Here is a 19,298-nt window from a genome sequence, read left to right on the forward strand (position 1 = left end):
AAGAACATAAGTTAGGCATCTGTATGTTTAAAGACTTTGTAAAATATATGCATGAATATATACATTGCAGAAGTGTATGAGTTACTAATGGACAAACAAAAAATTAACAATGTTGCCTTATATTCCAAAGGAAAGTTTTTAAAAGTGATCCATAGTTTCAGAAATAAAACTAAGAAATGGGAATGGCTCAATGGCATGCATGTTACTCTACCTTCCACCGAAACAACTGTCATTTATGCAAACAAGAGTAGAGAAAAGAGTTGGGACATTCTGCTTCCCAGCTGAGTGTCAGCTGACGGCCTTTGACAGTTGACACGGGAGGAGGGGGAAAAAGTTTTGTTTCTGTAGTCGACTAATATGCTAATTAGCCATTGGAGTGTGCGACCCCATTGGCTCGTCGTCCGAGACAATTTCCCACTTGCAGCCTGACGTCATGTGCGCTCCAAAGCTCTTAAACTCAACTGTTGTGTGATGCCTGCTTCAAATAATCGCTCCCGTGTCCAGCCTTCACTCGCTCGCCCGCCCGCCCGCTCGCTTGCAGCCGGCTGCTTCGGGTCGCGATGTCTCCGTGAGAAAAGGCGCGTGAAAAGTTGTTAAATGTTTGAAATACAACGCGCGCGCCGAGAAGGGACTCCGCTCCTCGTGTGCGCGACACCCGGCCGGTGTGTGTGCGCGACAGCCTGCGCTGAGCGACGGCCAAAGTAGTCCCAGCCAGGACGCATAGAAACTCTTCTTCGTGACGCTTTCGACAAACTCCCTCAAAGTGGCTCACGTTCTCGCCAACCAGCCCGGCGCGACGGCTGCTCTTCAGCCCGTCTGGAGGACTGTGAGCAGCAGTAGCAGCAGCAAGAGGATGGCATCAGAGCTGGCAATGAGCAACTCCGACCTGCCCACCAGTCCCCTGGCCATGGAATATGTTAATGACTTCGATCTGATGAAGTTTGAAGTGAAAAAGGAGCCGGTCGAGCCCGATCGCACCATCAGCCAGTGCAGCCGCCTCATCGCCGGGGGATCCTTGTCTTCCACGCCGATGAGCACGCCCTGTAGCTCTGTGCCCCCCTCCCCGAGCTTCTCGGCGCCCAGTCCGGGCTCGGGGAGCGAGCAGAAGACACACATAGAGGACTTCTACTGGATGTCCGGTTACCAACAGCAACTCAATCCAGAGGCGCTGGGCTTCAGCCCCGAGGACGCGGTCGAGGCGCTCATCAACAGCAGCCACCAGCTCCAGTCGTTCGATGGCTACGCCAGAGGCCAGCAGTTCGCAGGCGCAGCCGGCCCGGGAGGCGCCATGGCCGGGGAGGAGATGGGCTCAGCCGCGGCGGTAGTTTCGGCGGTCATCGCTGCGGCCGCCGCACAGAACGGGGCTCAGCACCACCACCACCATCACCACCACAACCACAACGGGTCCGGGGGAGGAGGAGGGGGCGGCGGAGGTGGCGGTCACCACCACCACCACCAGGCGCCGGGCGTCCAGTCCAACGGCGTCTCCGGGACAAATCACCACCCGCACATGCGCCTGGACGACCGCTTCTCAGACGAGCAGCTGGTCACCATGTCCGTGCGGGAGCTCAACCGGCAGCTGCGGGGGGTCAGCAAGGAAGAAGTGATCCGGCTCAAGCAGAAGAGGAGGACCCTCAAGAACCGAGGCTACGCGCAATCGTGTCGCTTCAAGCGCGTCCAGCAGCGGCACGTCCTGGAGGGCGAAAAGACGCAACTGGTGCAGCAGGTGGAGCACCTCAAGCAGGAGATCTCCAGGCTGGTCCGGGAGAGGGACGCGTACAAAGAAAAGTATGAGAAGCTCATCGGCAACGGCTTCAGAGAAAGTGGCTCGAGCAGCGACAACAACCCTTCATCTCCGGAATTTTTCATGTGAGTTTCCATATATTCGCGCAAAAAAAGAGAGAAAAAAAGAATCAATGAGTTACTCAGCCCCGCTTTAAAAGTTTCTGTTTGAACTTTTTTCCCCCTTTCCCCATTTTGGCGCAAATGCCCGATAAGAACAATTTTGTCTTTTTTTTTTTTCTCCACCTTACACATTTTAAACAGGTTGTTGGTTTATACAGGGAGCGATGTGCTTGAGTTCACAGAACTCTCATCTTTTCTATTATAAATGACCCATTTGTCACAAGTTCTCAACTCTCATTAGATCATGCAATGTCTGATTTGGATCAGACTTGGTTCAGCGAGTGCACGCGTGCACTTAACTTGCCCTTTGACGTTTCTTTTTTGTTGTTGTTGTAAGTTTGACAACAGTGTGCAGATGCTTGTTAAAGTGCATTCATGTATTTGTTTTGTTTTATTTGCCAAACTTGGAGGATTGCCAGCCATTTCATGCATTTGCTTCTTAAGAGACTTTATGTTTTCATTTGTTCAGGGTTATTGAACTATTCTGCATGCTGGACATGTATGTTATCTCCTTTTTAAATGCTGTTTTATTTCTCTGTGCGATGTCTTTTTTTGTAATTGTTATTATTTTATGAGATGACTACAGCATGGCATTTTTTCATTTACGTCTCCTCACTTTTTTGGGACAGCTATACAAAAAAGTGACAGGACTTCCCCACCTGTGTACAGTGCGATGGCGTTTCAGCTGTGTTGAAGTGCACCACCACCCAACGTCTTTAGGGTGCAATGACTATGACGGAAGTGGATCAGCGGGGATCCTGCATGGGGGGTGAAGGAAAGCTTTTTTTTAAAAATGTTATTTAAATATTATTCCTCTGCATTCGACAAAAGATGAAAGTGTAATATAATTACAAAGTTTTATTATTTTAAGTTGAAGAGACAAACAAAGGTGCCACCGTTTAAACCTGATACAGCTCATAGGCAAAAACATTCAGACTTGGTTTAAAGTGACTGGCTCGGGTCAAGTGGCTGCGGTGAGTAGGAGTGTACGGTATATTTGGAGCAAGAACTCCCTTAGCCACTATTTTCAAAAAGCTAAATTCTTCAGCATTTGAGCTTGTAATGCTTTTAGAGGGGTTTTTGTGAAAGAAGTATTGTGAGTGCAGTGCACCAGACACTCTGGCCTGTCATCATGATGTAGGGAGTTAAGAACAACTCTTTTCCACAGTTACTCGGCCCATTTAGATATTTGTGACATGCAATACTTTCAATATCACTTCAGGAAAGTTAATTTAACAGACTCAATTTTTGCTAAGCAATAATTCTTAGAATTGATCATGTTTGGACAATGTTAGATGGTCAGGGATTGATACCCTGCATGTATAAAAAAGAAGAGGGAGCTCCTTATGAAAATATGTGAATTAATCTTCCATCATACATACATCTAAATATATATATTTTGCTGTGCAAAATGATTTCACTCACTAACCATATGTGATGTTCATATGTGCTCCTTTTGTCATTTCATACAATTAAATGATACGCAATAAATGTATAATTGCTTTCAATATGTTTCTCACTTTTTTTTTTAAACTGGCTCTCAGAATTTTCATTGTGATCCGAACAAACAAACAAAACAGCACAAAAAGACGATTATTTTCTTCATGTATTGTTTTCCCAACCACCAAATAATTTGATTTTAGCAGCTTGTATACACCCCCAAATTATTAAGCAAAAAAACGAATGGGAACACAGTGCATGTTGAAATGATTAGAAGCAGATATGTTCTGCATGTAAACATTTCAACACATGCTACAGAACCACATACCGCATTGATTGATTCATGCAGTGGCCTCCATTGTTGTCCATTTATACAGTTGGCAGTTTGATTCAGATGTTTCCTATCCTCCAACCAGGCTGAAAAACACTTTCTATCAGTGCAAGTCAATTTGGAATTAGATTCACAGCAATGGAATTGGTCCATGAATCAAAACACGACTAAGAAAATAAACGTAGTTGCATATAGGTGTATTTTATAAATTTGGATATTTTTTTTCTTTCAATTGCATGTTCTCGTCAATGAGTGTGTATGTGTGTGTGTCTAAGCAAGCATGTATGTGAGGATGTATTTTTTTTTTAGACAAACGTGATATGTGCATGGAGCTTATTCACACTCATGTCATGTTGCGTGCTGCTTGATCTGTTGTCAGATTATTTAGACAATATGTGTGTGCTGACGCTGTTATTTGTGAATCTTTCAATTCCACCCCACTTCATCCTGTTTGTCAGAGGGCCTGAATGTTGGCTCGGAGCAGAGTCCGAGTGCAAGGGGGTGGGGGTGCAGGGAGGGGATGGTCATGTCATGTGAGAGAGTGCTGCAAATGGGCCAGGAACGGTGGGCAGAAGAAACACAGCTCTGTAATTTGCTCACTTTTGGGAGATTTCTCTTAGACTTAAAAAACTCAACTTTTTTTCCTGGCAAGAACTTCTTTTTAAACTTCTGCAAGTTGTGGGTCAAAGAAAGTATAATGGGCATGATGTTTTCCATTGTTTCAGGACAATTAGGATAAACTGACAGACAGCGAGCCTTGAACATAATTGTGCAAACTTTGTGACCACTTTGCATCCTACATTAAAGACACCATTCCAAAGCTGCAAATGAGGCACCCGCATTTTATCATCAAATCACATCACTCATGGTAATGTGGAACACTTTGGGTCATTTTTGCCAACCAACGCATGCATGTCCACTTTTATTCCGGTGATTTCCTCTGAGGTGTATGCTGTTTTGCGCAGCCGACAGAGGGGAGAGACTGAGACAATAGTTGGGCTTGTGCTGAATTAAATGGTTTTGCTGATGATTAATAGTCGTGTGGCCCACTAGCTCCTGCGATGTAGAGATGATAAATCGAGAGCGGAGCTCCGTGCAGCTGTGCCGCTGTCGGGTTTTTGCATGCGTGCACATGCTAGGCAAGTCACGGCCAAGCCGCTCTCCTTCTTCCTCACTGAATCTAATTACATCTATTTGATCAGAGACGCAGGGCTGCTATTTTCATATTTCGTTAAAGGAATGATTATATTTCGAATGGATTGATACTTGCTTGCTTTTGTTCCCATTCGGAGAGCATATTTGCAAATGCAAAGGGAATCTTTCAAATAGTTGGGCTTTCTTTCATTTGTTTTATAGCCACGTTTTTTTTTTTTAGTGGCATGTAAAAAAATTACATTTGGGTTTCTGGTTAAGATGTCCCCTTCCAACTTTTTTTTTTTTTTTCATTTTGATTGTTTCCTCATTGGCACACATTGAGCTAAACTAACAACATGCTTGCATATTTTGGGAACTGAAAACACACAAACAAACATTCTTTCTGTTATTCCTCATGTCACGCTGACATTTCACTGTTTGGAGAATGATCTTGTTCACAAAAGCACCGTGCATGGTCATACAGAGATAAATCTGTGGCATTATATTGTGGTTTGGAGTCAACACGAGGGCAAAGTGTGGATGTGAAATCTTTAAAAGCCTCACAAGAAACTTGAGTAGCAGAAAATAATCTATTGTCTTGTTGCTCATGTGTGTCAATGTTTTTTTTTTTGTTAAATGTGCATGAACATGCATGTACACTATAGGTGTGAACATGTGAGCATTTGTCGACTCATGTATGAGTGCTTGTACGGTATCACCTTGTCATCTTCGAGAGCCGAGGATGAGTAGAGGTCAAAAGGGACAGCGCACAAGGCTGCTTTCAAAGTCATTAGAGTAATCTCTACCCCAGGGGAGCCCACATTCATTTCCTCTGCCCAGAACCCACAGAATGGGATGGACGAGCACATCCGACATACAACACAATTCGGTCAGTTTGAAATGATTTACTTTTTTTCAAACCCATTTCCTGTTTTGCCTTAGACAAATTCAGTGAAGTAATAGTGACATCTTTGCATATGCAGTGGATATGAAAAGTCTACACACCCTTGTTCAAATGCCAGCATTTTGTGATATGAGAATATCGACAAAGATTAATCATTTATTCTTTTCCTACTATTAATGTGACCTATGAAATGTACAACTCAATTAAAAAATATATATTTTTGAGAGCGGGAGTAAAAAATAAGTGACTGAGAAAATGGTTACACAAGTTGGCACACCCACTTAGAACGAGGACTGTGGGTGTATTTAAAACTCCCCAATCATATTCCAACTCATAAATGGGAGTCAGCATATACCTACAACTATTTAGAATGCCTCAAACAAACCCCAAATAAAATCAAGATGTTCTAGTAGGTACCAAATATATCGGTCACAATTACGACAAAAAGGTTTAGCTTTGGATTCATCAGACCATAACGCGTTTGACCAAATGAGATAATACAAGAGTGTTTTTGTAAAATGTAACTTCCGTCTTGTCACCCTACAGGCATAGACCGGACGTATAAAGACAGGAGATTATTGTCACATAACCTAAATGGCCAGCGATTTCCAGAAATATCTGCAGCTCCAACAATGTAGCTGTTGGTCTCTTGGCAAATTCCCTGATCAATTTCCTTCTCATCTTTTCATCAATTTCAGAGGAGTGTCTTGTTTTTGGGAATATTTTGGACCATATTTTATTCACTTGATTATTGTCTTCACTGTGTTCCCGTTATATTTATTGCCTTGGGAATTTGTTTGTACACTTCTCCTGATGTCCATTGGACAATGAGATTTCTCTGATGCTGTGGATGCTCTCTGCAGATGATTTTGCTGAAAAACATGACAAACAAAATCCTAGGAAAAGACTACTAAAACATTTTGTGTATCCTAACTCGCATTTAAAGAGTCTAAATGTCATGGGTAAATTCTGAATAGAACCCTATTTATTTATTTATTTGATAAAATATTACATGTCGTAGGTCACATTTATGGTGGAACATTTTTTTAAAATGATTTATCGTGGTCTTACTGTTGCATCACAAAAATCTGGCATTTCAAAAAGGGTGTGTAGATTTTTTTCAACAAATAATTATTTTGTCAGAATTCCATTCTAATTCAATTTCTTTCACATTACTCGAATACAGATTGTAACATGACGCAAGCTTGTTTTATTTATACCATTTTGGAGTTTTCAAAGTGTCTCAAATGGCTTTCACATCTAAGGATGGTATTTTCAGATTTTCAGCAGATGAGGAAGATAATGAAAATCCGGTCCCCTGTCATTCTATATGACTGAGATAGTGTGGAAACACTAAACTCCTTCAGAATTAAACTGACATCGGGGAGCCATTAAGGTGCTTATTCAATCCGAGAATGCTTTTGCTATTTCTATAAATCCCTCCTCCTTTTTTTTTTTTTGGAAGAGGGAAGTGACTGTGTTCTTCAAATAGACATTAAGCGGATATGTGTGGTGTCATTAGAGAGTTGTCCTTGAAAGACTGGCTGCAGGTTATGTTGGTAATGAGGTGCTCGGGACCTGTGCTGTGGTAATTTTATATGTCTGTAAATGGACCCAGACCAAGAGACGGTGACTTTTAAATAAATGCAACATCATCTCTCAGCAACCCCTTTGCACAAAATGGTGACTTGATAAAAATGTGTAGGAAAAAAAAGAAATCAGACACAATCCATATTCGTTGCATAACGAATGTTCAGATGTAATGGGAATATCTTTTTTTTTTTTAAACCCAAAACAAAATTGAAATAATTAGTCCGTATTTTTCAGTTTTGAGTGTTCTCTCTTCCTCACCAGGCCTGTTGGGTCTCCCAGCACAGGGTTTCGCGCTCTAAGCTAACATTTCCACATAACATTTATTGAGCCGCTGAGTACCTGCTGCACACACCTGCTCTAATACTTGAAAACAAAAGTGTCTCTCATGAAGTGTCAATGGCAAAGGTCAGAAATGCCAAGCATCACACTTCATTCCTCAGCGTGATGAATGTAGTCCCTTTTTTGAACAATTAATAGAGTAATTGAATGAGCTGAGCAGGTAAAAAGTATTTAGTCAACCCTGTGCAGCGACACAGAGAGATATTTCGTCTCTGGTGGTTACAGTGTTTTGATGCATGAGGCTCTTGCCTGTAAAGTCTATTTGCATGCAAATTTTTACATTTCCCTCTACATCAAACACTTACTGTGATCCATGTACTGTATTCAACCAGACAGACAAGGTGAGAGAGAATCTTGCTCAGAGTGGAACTATTTGTTTCTTTGTGATTGTGCGACGCGTTTATTTGTGTGTTTGACAGGCAGGCAGAGAATGACACATGCTGGAGGAAACTGAGGAATGAGAGCAAATGGCACAGTGTGTATTTACCTTGATAGTCATTTATCCTCTTCTGTGTTTTTTCCCAATCTTATCTGCCTCTCTAGGTCATCCAGAAAATTCCTCCATCTGTGATTTCAAGCCCCATTCCTCCGCGCCCTTGGTTCCCTGAGGTAAAAAAAAATAATAAAATAAAATAAAAAAGAGAATACCATCTTTCAGTCAGCTTTTTGTTCTTTTTGTGTAACACAAACAGTCTTTAAAAAGTCAACATAAGTTGACAATCCTGGATAGCTTTGCCATGCTTGGTATTGCTAAACTTTTGCATGTAATAAATTGTTGCTAGAGTATTTTTTGCCTAATGCCCACAGTGTCTCTTCCTATTTAAATTCCTTCCATGCTCATAATGTCTTAAAATCTGTGTATTGAAAATGTTGAATTTAATACGCACATGAATGCACTCTGGGTAGACAACACATTTTGCAGACAGATAACATTTTTAGGAACCAAAATATTTAAAATAAAATATGATAATTGATTGTGTATCATCATTATTAGTTATGGTCATGTTTTTCTTAGAAATATTTGAATTCACTTTGAAATTATTAATTCCTGTGCAAAATGTTGAAAAACGGTTCACTTACAGTGAATGCAATTTTGCATGAATGCACTTGGTGATGCTGGTTGGTTTCTTCTCATTTTTAGGCTTTTGTAGCGTGTTTGCTTTAGTTTGTATGCGCACACTAGTCAAGCGCACACTCAGATGACAATCCTCGCACACTCAAAGCCAGTTAATAAGAGACTACCTGTAGAATTTGGGAATGGAAAGGACGGAGTGGCTTACACACAATCCTGAGCCTACCCCAATCAAATCTTGTGGGATCATATTGGGTGCGCTGCATGTGCCATAAGTTGCCAACCTTTTAGCTCCTCTTCTTCCAAAAAAGTAACTAGTAACAAGTTCAACAACCTTATCTGATGTTAGTAGATACGTTTGGAGACTCCCTGCCAGCTGCAGTGGAAGCTGGAGGTATTCGTCCGACACAATCGTGCTTGTGCAAAGCTGCCGCTGGTTTATTGTCCTTGTGATTCTCACTTGAGGAGTCAGCATTTCAGCACCAAGCCGCCAAATTACACTTGTCAATTTAGCGTGTGGATCTACGTATTTATGTGGCATGTGTTGGGCACACGTCCTCAAACTCCAACAACCCCTTTACCACATCCACAACTTGATAGAACAATCATGGATTTGCTGTTTGGCAAACTCATACACAAACACCCATACTGCATGTTTCAGGTAATCAAGTACCAACATGGCTTTTACATAACAACCTCACACCAAAATAAATAATTAGGATTGCTTAAAATCAAACCTTCAGGATGTGGCTGATCATATCATTTGGAGGATGAAAGACACTTTGCATTTCAATGTTGGTACTGGCTTTACAATTTGGTGTTATAGTTTTTATGTGTTGGGTTATTTACTTGATTGTGTCTAAGTGGGCCATGTGGTGTCTGATTCGAAGCTGGCCTTTCTCCAGATCTACTTTACTTCAAAATGGAGATAGGACAAAAGCCATCAGGAGAGACAAGGACAAATCTTGTATAGATGAAATGTTTTAAGTGATGCCCCCCCCCCCCCCCCCCTTCCACACGTCACCACTGTGAGTTAGGTGCCCTCTGCTTGCGGCTGAGAAGTGGCGGGGATAAACAATGCCAAAGGAACGGATGTTAAACAAATTAAAGTGGAAAACTATGAGGATGTCTATCTCAGGCGGCCTCGTAAATCTCTGCTCCCTGGCAGTATCGACGCTCGCTGCCGATGCGGCGAAGCGAAGAGAGGCCGCGTACGGTGTGGTCTGTTCTTAGCGGTAACCATGCAAGAGGTGTGTCTTTACTTTATGCAAATCCCAGTATATGAGGAGAGCCTTTGAGCAGTCTGACCACGTAGCTCCAGGGGGACAAGCTGAGTGATGGAGATGGAGAGCCAGGTCTTGGTGTCCTTGCCTGCGGAAAGTGTGTCTGACTCCGGCCAGGACTCCGTAGATGTCACCAAAATCACTGCAACTCGATTTAAGACAAGCAGGATTGTGAGTGAGTTCGATTTTGAGATGATAACCTTAAATAATCCCACCAAATGTCCAGTATGTGATGTGAAAGTAGATACAGCAGACAAAGAAATGCTAGAGTTCAGAGTCCCAGGAGAGCTAAGGACCCAGGAAATGCTGACACAGATAAAACACCAGGTGTGCGTGTGTATATATATATATATATATATATATATATACGTATATAAGTATCAGTGTGTGAAAAAAAGTGAGATGAATGTGTGCAAATATAGATTCCAGCCGGCTGGTGTGTGATCACATAAGCATTCTATAAAGGGCTAACTCAAGCCGAGCTGACGTCAACAAAATAACTGCAGGGGTCCAATTGCTGCTTCACCTCACATCATCTGTGTTGCACTTCAACACGCTAAAAAAGCCACCTGACATCAACTGGGAATTGCAGCATTTAGATGCTCCACTTTCGGTGTACAAATAGTTAATCAGACCATATAGTATAGTACAAACTCTAACTTGCTTCAAAAGCTTTCAGAACGTTTCTGTTTCCAACCGCACCACCAGCACACTTGAAAATATAAATAATGTAATGTAATATAATATAATATAATATAATATAATATAATATAATATAATATAATATAATATAATATAATATAATATAATATAATATAATATAATATAATATAATATAATATAATGTGTAGGGTGAGGGGTGTTGTTGCAGTCTCCAACTGCCCACTTCACTTTACATCCTGTGCAAGTGGAGATCTACGTAAACATGTTTGGCGCATGCTGCTTTTCTCCACGGATTTCAGTGCCTAAATGTGCCTATCTATGTAAATACCAAAAGAAAGAAAACTCCACCCATGCACACAATTGGAATGCACTTTAGGCTAGACTTGTGCTGCGCACAAAATATATTGATAGTTCCCTTTCCGTCTTTAGAACAAACATATCCTTACAAGATAAGCTAATATCACACAAGCCCAAAAAAATAAAGGAAATTAGCCATCAATCTTTTTCACCAACCAAAACTTGTTTGCTGCCATTTTCACTTTCTCGCAAACTCATTTATTGAAGCTGACCAGCCAATTAGACCTCTGCTGCCAAATAAACAGGTCCAATCGGCTGGAAAAGCACACCACTCAGACCACTAATCGATGAGCACTGGCCGACCCCTTGCTTGCATGTGTTTCACTCAAATTGACCTGGCTGCAAAACAATTTGGTTCTTACCTGTCACATTTACACAAAATGAATCTATTTCCCTTTCCTATCGTTTGTGTCCTTACGCCAATGTTTTGCCCATCTTAACAGTTGGTTCACGTCAGTCACACATGCTCAGAGCTGCATATAGTTACAGACAGACTCCCATATCACAGTAAGGTCTATTTCTGGGTCCCAGGATGTTGCTCTCCGCAATGGAGGGCAGGTGACATCGATCCAGATTGACCTCTCATGTGGAGGGGAAAATTAATGAGACAGACGAAGGTGCAGAGGCCCGAGAGAGACAGAAAGGGCATAGGCAGAAATACATAAACAACCTTCTGGATGATTACTCCACTACTGGGTGTGATCCCTCCTTACCCCATTCCACTTCCTTCTCAGGTGGAAGAGAGAAACCGGACACTTCTAAGGAGGAGTTCACTATTTTTAGGGCTGATGTCCAAAAGTTAAAAATAAAGAGAACGGTGTACAGTGAGCAGTTTGCGTCATTACCACGTATCAGGCACACGTATCAGTTTGAGCTTTGAAGGAGCCAAACTGGGGGTACGCGGGGATCCATTTGTACGTGAAGTGGTGCTAGATTTAGTGTAGCCTGCTCGGGCAGCGCTCCACTCTGCTAATTATTTCCCTGTTCTCAGCAAGGAGCACCTCTTTCTCGCAGACAAGGGAAGCTCGGCAGTAAGTGCTTAGTCAGCCGACTTTGTGTTTGAGATACTGTTGGGTCTCTGGTGGACTGTCAGGGAGGCGGAGCAGCCTGGTACTTTGGGGAGAGGGCATCATCACCCATCAGTGAAGGGGCGAGGAGTAAAATGCTGCAGTTGGGGACATTTTTTGTCAGCACAGGCCTGATTTAGTTGCTTCCTATCGGAGTTCCAAAGAACTCATAGCACTTAAAAAAGAAGCGATTGAAATTGCTTTAATCAATAAAAATATTAGCTACTTGCAATATGAGTGGCCCAGAGATACAAATGTTTGGCTTTTTTTGGCCTCAATTTGCAAGTGAAAGTTTAATAGCGAAGCACTGTATAAATGGCATATCCTTTCAAATCAACGATGTGTTTACGGTGTGGTGACGGAACAGGTTAGAAAAATATCGCAAGGAACCACTGTAAAGGAATGAGGAACCAAAACAATGCAGAAACTGAAGACAGCTCAACAAAGTCACACATACTAGAAAATAAATTAGCAAAAGATTTGACTAGAAAAATCTGCGTTGAACTGAAAGGCCTCTCAACCCGTCTTCTGTAAGTGTCTCAACCATATTCCGTCCAAACACTTCTTCCAGCATGACCTCTTCTTCCTCCCTAACAATTGTCTTACTTATTTCTTCCATTTCAAAATCAAGTTCACTTCTGCCCTGTGCTCACCACATTGCACCTGCTTGCCTATGCTCCCTCTCCCATTACACACGTCTCCCCCCACCACATACACACACACCTTCTCCACTTCCATTCTCCCCCTCGTTAGCTTGATGAATGGCTTCACTGCAGGGAAAGTGCTGATTTTCATCCCTCTGTCTGATTTCTGCTGGCTGTTATTAATTTCAAACACTCAGAGAAAAGCAAGCGAGTCGATAAATAAGGAAATGAACACACTTCATCCTGCCATGCCATAACATTCGCAGTCAGTCACCCTCTGCAGATGCTAAGCCTGCATTTCGAGAGTTCAGATCCACGCTTGAATCACTACAGTCTTCAATATTTGTATTTCTAAAAAACCAACACCAAAAAAAGTATTTTGCAGCTGCATAATAGCTCAGGAAAAAAATATAAATAAATTGAACCACCCAAAAAATCTGACTAAAACTAAATGAAGAATAGAAGCAGTTCAGATGGGTGTTTTAAATTCATATATGCAAAGAAATTGAAAATTGGGAGGGGGGTAACATGGCAAGAGCAGCCAAATAACGATACAAAAATAAATGTTCAACTCCATTTTCACCCAGGCAATTATAAGTGATTAGTCATACAGTGACAAACAAACAATAACACCGTCAGAGACAGTGCATTATCTTTCTTCCAGATGGAAAGAATGTTGCATTTTGTGTTGGTAGTTAATTAAAACCTTGAAGCGAATTTCAATAAGCCGAATTGGCCCAGGTACTAAAACCTCAAATATTAGAAAAGGGAAAATATAAACAGGTCTGTTGCGTTTTCAGTTAATATACAGAGACTTGAACACATATTAAAACATATCATTGTGGTTTATTCTTCCCTGGGCAAGATGAAACAATCATAATAATAAACAGATAATTCTTTCGAAGAGGGGAACACAACATGAATATTAGATGAGAGAAGGCTGACAAGGAAGACAGAATGGACAGAATAGAAAATGGGAAGACCGGAGGAAAGGAAGGAGGCGTGGAAAAAGGGGGGAGAAGTGTGGAAAGGAAAGAAAAGGAACAGTGAGGAGAGAAAAGTGGAGGAGATTGACGGGAATGAGAAAATGAAAAAAGGGAGTCGAGGCGAGCTTGTAGTGCAGCGGAGCCTGCAAGTCTGCTGCGAGGCTCTCCGAGTGTCAACAGAACAATTGGATTTACAAGGCCGAGTTGCTCTTTTTGTTAACTTTTAAGCCTGGCGCTGAGTCGGAGGAGTGCGGGAAGTAAATATTTGCATCGCTCAATTTCTCTCATACTTCTGGTTAACCAGCCAGTCAATGTTCACGTTGTGGTTTTATCAGTACAGTTTGGACAGTCAGCCTCAAGAGAAAATGTCTGCTGAGGAGGCGGACAAGTTGGGAGGGCGTATGAGGGTCACGGTGGAGATGATATTGCGGGCACAAAAATGGACAGACTTGCTTTGTACTTTTCATTTGAATGTCATAAGAAATGTTTGAAAAAAGTGGAATCAAATATGTACACAACACAATCTCCATAACAGATATAACCAGGGAATTAATGAATGACTTGTTCTCTACGCTATCATAATGTGCCAATTACTAATGCTTGACGATCCCTTGAGTGATCAAGATATCAAACACAAATGCAATTCCAAGTTTTGATGAACACAGTGGAGGCATACAAACTCTTATTTTGTTGCCACGTCTCTTGATAGTAACCCTAATAGTCCTCCTTCCCAGTGGCACGCTGCAGTTGCAAACACTCACCTTCGATGGCTGTAATGAGATGTCTGTGCAGTTTGTGTATGCGTGTGTGTGACTCTGTTTGCCTGCTTGAAAAAGATGTTAGTGATCCTCATGGCCCTGTTTATCTCCACCCTTGTGTCGGAGTAGAGGGAGGTCAGAGGCAGGGCTGCCTGGATCCTCCTCCGTTCCCACAGCTGCTGTCTCACAAGCACAGTGGCCACAAGAGGATGAAAAGACTATGGATTTTTTTTCACCCCTTCTTGTCTCTACACTCACCAGGAGGAAAGATTACACCTAAGATGAAAGCAAAGCAGCTTTAAGCCCAACATTAGATGTAACCGACCTGAGCAAGTGCGCACACACGCATAATATGTGTAATTATCGTCATGTTTATTTTGACAATGAACTGGCAGTGGCAATAAACAAATTCAATTGTTCACTTGCAAAACTGCTGTATTTTGTGGCGAAAGCGAAGTCCTTTGCCACCATACTACATAACAGTAGTGTGTCAATAATTTGCTCATAAGTCAAAGCAGAAAATTGGCCAAATGATGACTCTTGAAAACTTCATAAATTGGGTCACTTGCATTTCAAGGAACAAACGTCAATCAGTAAAGTTATGCAACCACTTTTTTTTCTATCAACAAAAAATTTCAGCCTTTTGAGAATCTGAACCAGAATATCAGAATTGTTTTTTCAAAGAATGATGATCATGTTACACTGCATCAATTGTGAGGTTTGCTAATTCATACTTCATTCTGGTGCCCAGAGAGTGAGGGCAACTTTCCAGTAAACAGAAGGCCTATGCCATGACACGAGAAGGACACAGTATCTTTGCCATAGACAACCCTTTCACATATGGAGTGGTCAAGGTTACACACACACGCACACACACGCACACACACACACACACACATACACGCACGCACGCACACACACACATTTTTAATTGGCAGAAAATACATATACTATTGAACTATTACCATCCTATAATACTATTGCCAGTCAGAAAGTATATCTTGAAAAACATCCAATCTGTCAAGTCCTTTCCCAAATGTTTCAAGTCAGTTAATGCCGTACCAATCACAAGGCCTCTCTGAGATGACACACCTTGGCAGCATCTCGAACTCGCACCGCGTGTGCTGTAAATAGCCAGAGTGCGCAGAGCATCTCTGCTGTGTTTGGACCTATTTTAGAGCTGACACAGGAAACACGGCCATCCTGACAGTCACCCTGCCAACCGGTACTGCACACAGCAGCCCCGGAACCTTCTGTCACGCGCGCATACATACGTACGCGCATTCACACAAATGGCTGCTATTTTTCACCTATCATGCCATTTATTAACTTTCCAGCACATCATCCGTATAGCAAACTTCCAGGGATCATTTATTTTGCTGCATCTTCTCTCATCTCACAGTTCGACTTTGTTATTCCACAAACATTCTTTGGAAAGACAAGCACCCCGCAGTGCCTCTTGGTGTCCACTACTCATCCACACATCTCTACATCAAAAAAATCATGCATGCCCAGGGTGATTTTATATCCGAGACAGCTAAAAAGAAGCGCACTATTTGTGTCGAAAGCATCTGCCTAGTAAGCAAAAGGTAAGCAAAGGTTCACTTGAGCAGAGAGCTCAATTACTCACAACACTGATTTTTGCTTTTCGCTGCTCGGGACAGCTGGAGGGCTCGTGCTGATTGGACAGTTAATTTGGATCTAATTGAATTATTGTTTCTTTACTGGTCGGTATTTTTGGTGTGAGTCGATAATTCATTAACCTGCGAAACATTTTGGTGAAATTAAGTGAGGCTGCACGAGGAGGCTCATTTAAGCATAAAGACATAAACACGGCTTCAAACACTTCCTCAGCAGCCTCTCATATTTGAGCTGGAAGATAAATGTTGCGGGCTTCTTCTGCTTCCCTGTGTAATTATGTGCGTGGTGATGTGCTTTTACAGGCTGCTTAACAGTCGGAAATGATCTCCTGGAAATGAACTCCAATTAATTGTGACACTTTGCAGGCACACGAGTATGTGCAGAAAAACTATAATGACGCTTAACGGGAAATTGGCTCCGGCTGAAATATTTCATAAACTCTATTTTGAGTTCGAACTACTGTACCTTGTATGATTCTGACAGCTTGTTCCGAGAACACAGTACCTCGCCAAAAAAATAAAAAAATAAATGTAATGCACGCAGGGAGACAGATGGCAGGAATGTCACACTGACCAGGTACAATGATGAGAATTTTTGTACAGGTAACATTATGACTGAGGAGCTTCAACTGTTAGTCATCATCATAAACCAGAAATGTTATTTTTTTTGTAATAGCAAAGTCAATAAAAAGAAACAAAAGGAGATCTTTAGGTCTTTTAAGGTCAGTGACATACTGTGCCATGCCACGGCTGATACCTTTTGTTGCACATATTCTGATGAGTTAGCATTTTTTGCAGAATAGCACCTTTTGTTTTGTGAGGACAGGGCATTATGGCTGAATCTATGAAGGCCAAATCTATTGTTCAGACACAATCCGCTCATGAATTACACTTTTCCAAAAGAAGTGATCTCCTTAAATGGATATTTGTGACAAAGTTTGAGACACAAGTGGTGCTTTTGCAAGCTGGCAAATTGTTGCCTATCAATTTGTTATTCTTTAAAAAAAATGTGAATGCTAAATATTTGTCTACTTATTTATATGGAAAGAACTTTGGATTTATTAAATTAATACTTCACTTCAATACTTCACTGTTTGAGCCATTGCTGCTTCTTGCATAAATAAATGAGCCAGTCTTTAAGTGCATTGGATACCTCAAAAGTAGAAAAGTACTTTTCAAGTGAAACCCCATTTTCCTTTTAAAGGCCCAGTCTCCATTTTAATCCCTTTAAATACAACTTTTCCTCAATTTCAATTGAATATTTGTTCTCCTTCAACAATCACAAAGCTTTGCAGGGCTTTATTTAAACAGATAATCAGCTACTAGAGGCCCCAAGCACCACCCCAAACCAACACCTCATCTTGCCTCCCAGCCTTTGCTTCCATCTTTCAAAAACAACAAAAAGAGAGAAAAGAGGAAACCCCTCCAGAAATTAACACTATTTTTTGCAGATAGTGCAAAATAGTATTAGCCTGCAGTGCTTCACTTCCAACGACTAAAATACTTGCCTCCAGTAAAACAACTCCGGTGGAGGAGGTGCATCCCCTGCGCGCTCGACTTAATCTGCATGAATTCTTCCGTGCTTCATCCTTATATTTGGGTACGTCGCTAGCAAACAGCGTGAAGGACTGTGAATGGCAAAGGAATCTATTTCACATACAGATGCACAAGGCTTGGCGTACAGAAATAGGCAGAACAAGGAACTGATGTATTTTCAATTTCACTCTGCTTTTTACTTCCAGTTTACCACATTTGTGCACTGTCTAATTCTATTTCTTTGACTGCTTCATATATGTATATGTGTGTGTATATATATATATATATATATATATATATATATGTATATATATACATATATATATATATAACCTAAAAAATAAAATCAACATGTCAAATGTGAATTCCCAAAGCTATTGGGTTTGATAAAATGTTTCAACTAAGTGCGTGTGCTTGAGGGAGTGTGCACAGTTGAGTGTTGCACTGAGAAAAATGTTATTACATAAATGGACTATACAAGACAAAGACGTTGATATTATCATAATTAAAAGTGAACAGCACCATATGGCGAGGGAGAAGAAGCGCTCATAAACAATCAAACTGAAAGCCTCTCAGTGAACACAAGTACATGAAACCCTCATTTTTCAACGTGGACAAGTGTGAGGCTGTGATAATATGCCTTGAATAAGCGCAACACAGGTGTCATTGCTGGGCGGCCACATGTTTGGAGAGCAAAATCACTCGCACCTATGGGCGGGTGTGTTCGTATTAAAAGATGAGGCGAGATGCTTTACTGCTGCTCTCTGAGCTTGATGGTCACAACCCAAATGTGTTCTGCTATCAGCTCCATTAAAATAGCAGCTTGGTGGAATTATAATTGTGATGGTATGCTGTTAAGCAATGTTAGGGATTATTATTCAATGCGCCATGTCTGCGTTACCTCAAAAAGCCTCTCAGCTCTCATGGATGATACTCTTGCATGCATTCAAGTTTGAATCTTCAGTCCAAAAGCTGTCAACTCCATTTCTTATTTCAATGTCCCGACACACTGACGGGATTGATTAAGATCTAATTGTACTTTATGCTCAGCTATCAACTTTGAAAAGGACAGAGGAGAGTCTCCAGGGGGACTAAGAGTGAAACATTTATCCTCTGGAACATTGCTTTAAAAGAGATGATTGAGATATTTCCAAAGCCCCCCTCTCCCCAAATACCTTTGCGCCCATTTTATGCATCATTTACATTTCACTGCATAGTACGCTTTGGATAATTGAAATCAGGCCCACGGCTGTACGGCTCGATAACCCTCCTTTCTCTCATCCCGTATATGTATATACCCGGTACGTATCTTGAACCGGCTATGGTGCTGCGGGTCCAGAAATAGTCGAGTCACGTGGTTGCTCAGTGGGATCTGTTCCCCTGGCAGGAAGCTGTTATATGGTTACAGTTATTTCTGTTGTATGTCTGAGGATAGTTTTTACTGCACTCCTAAGGATCAATATATGTCATAAAAAGACTGTGTCACCCATTGCCCTCTTTATGCAGGACAGCAAGGGTGTGTGCGTGTATACATTTGTGACTGCTTGCATGCATGAGTAAGTGCACACTTGAGCATCCTGGGAGAGCAGGGACCTTTGTGTAAGTACTGACAGTGCATATACAGGTATGTTAACATTTGTAGGCTT

General features: G+C 41.6%; 1 protein-coding gene across 2 annotated transcripts in view; it reads left to right on the forward strand.

The window, feature by feature from the left end:
* The first annotated feature begins 289 nt into the window (after positions 1-289).
* The window catches only part of mafa (v-maf avian musculoaponeurotic fibrosarcoma oncogene homolog a (paralog a)), a 53,132-nt gene continuing 34,123 nt past the window's right edge, over positions 290-19,298 (forward strand). Inside the window, exons 1-2 of one of the 2 annotated variants that reach the window (XM_037247299.1) lie at positions 290-1,869; positions 8,066-8,175. In XM_037247299.1, the coding sequence (XP_037103194.1) occupies positions 854-1,869; positions 8,066-8,138 (1,089 nt within the window). In that variant the 5' untranslated portion in view covers positions 290-853 and the 3' untranslated portion in view covers positions 8,139-8,175. The other variant, XM_037247300.1, reaches the window with a different exon arrangement.

This window comes from Syngnathus acus, chromosome 3 (assembly GCF_901709675.1).
Source record: "Syngnathus acus chromosome 3, fSynAcu1.2, whole genome shotgun sequence".
Lineage (NCBI taxonomy): Eukaryota > Metazoa > Chordata > Actinopteri > Syngnathiformes > Syngnathidae > Syngnathus > Syngnathus acus.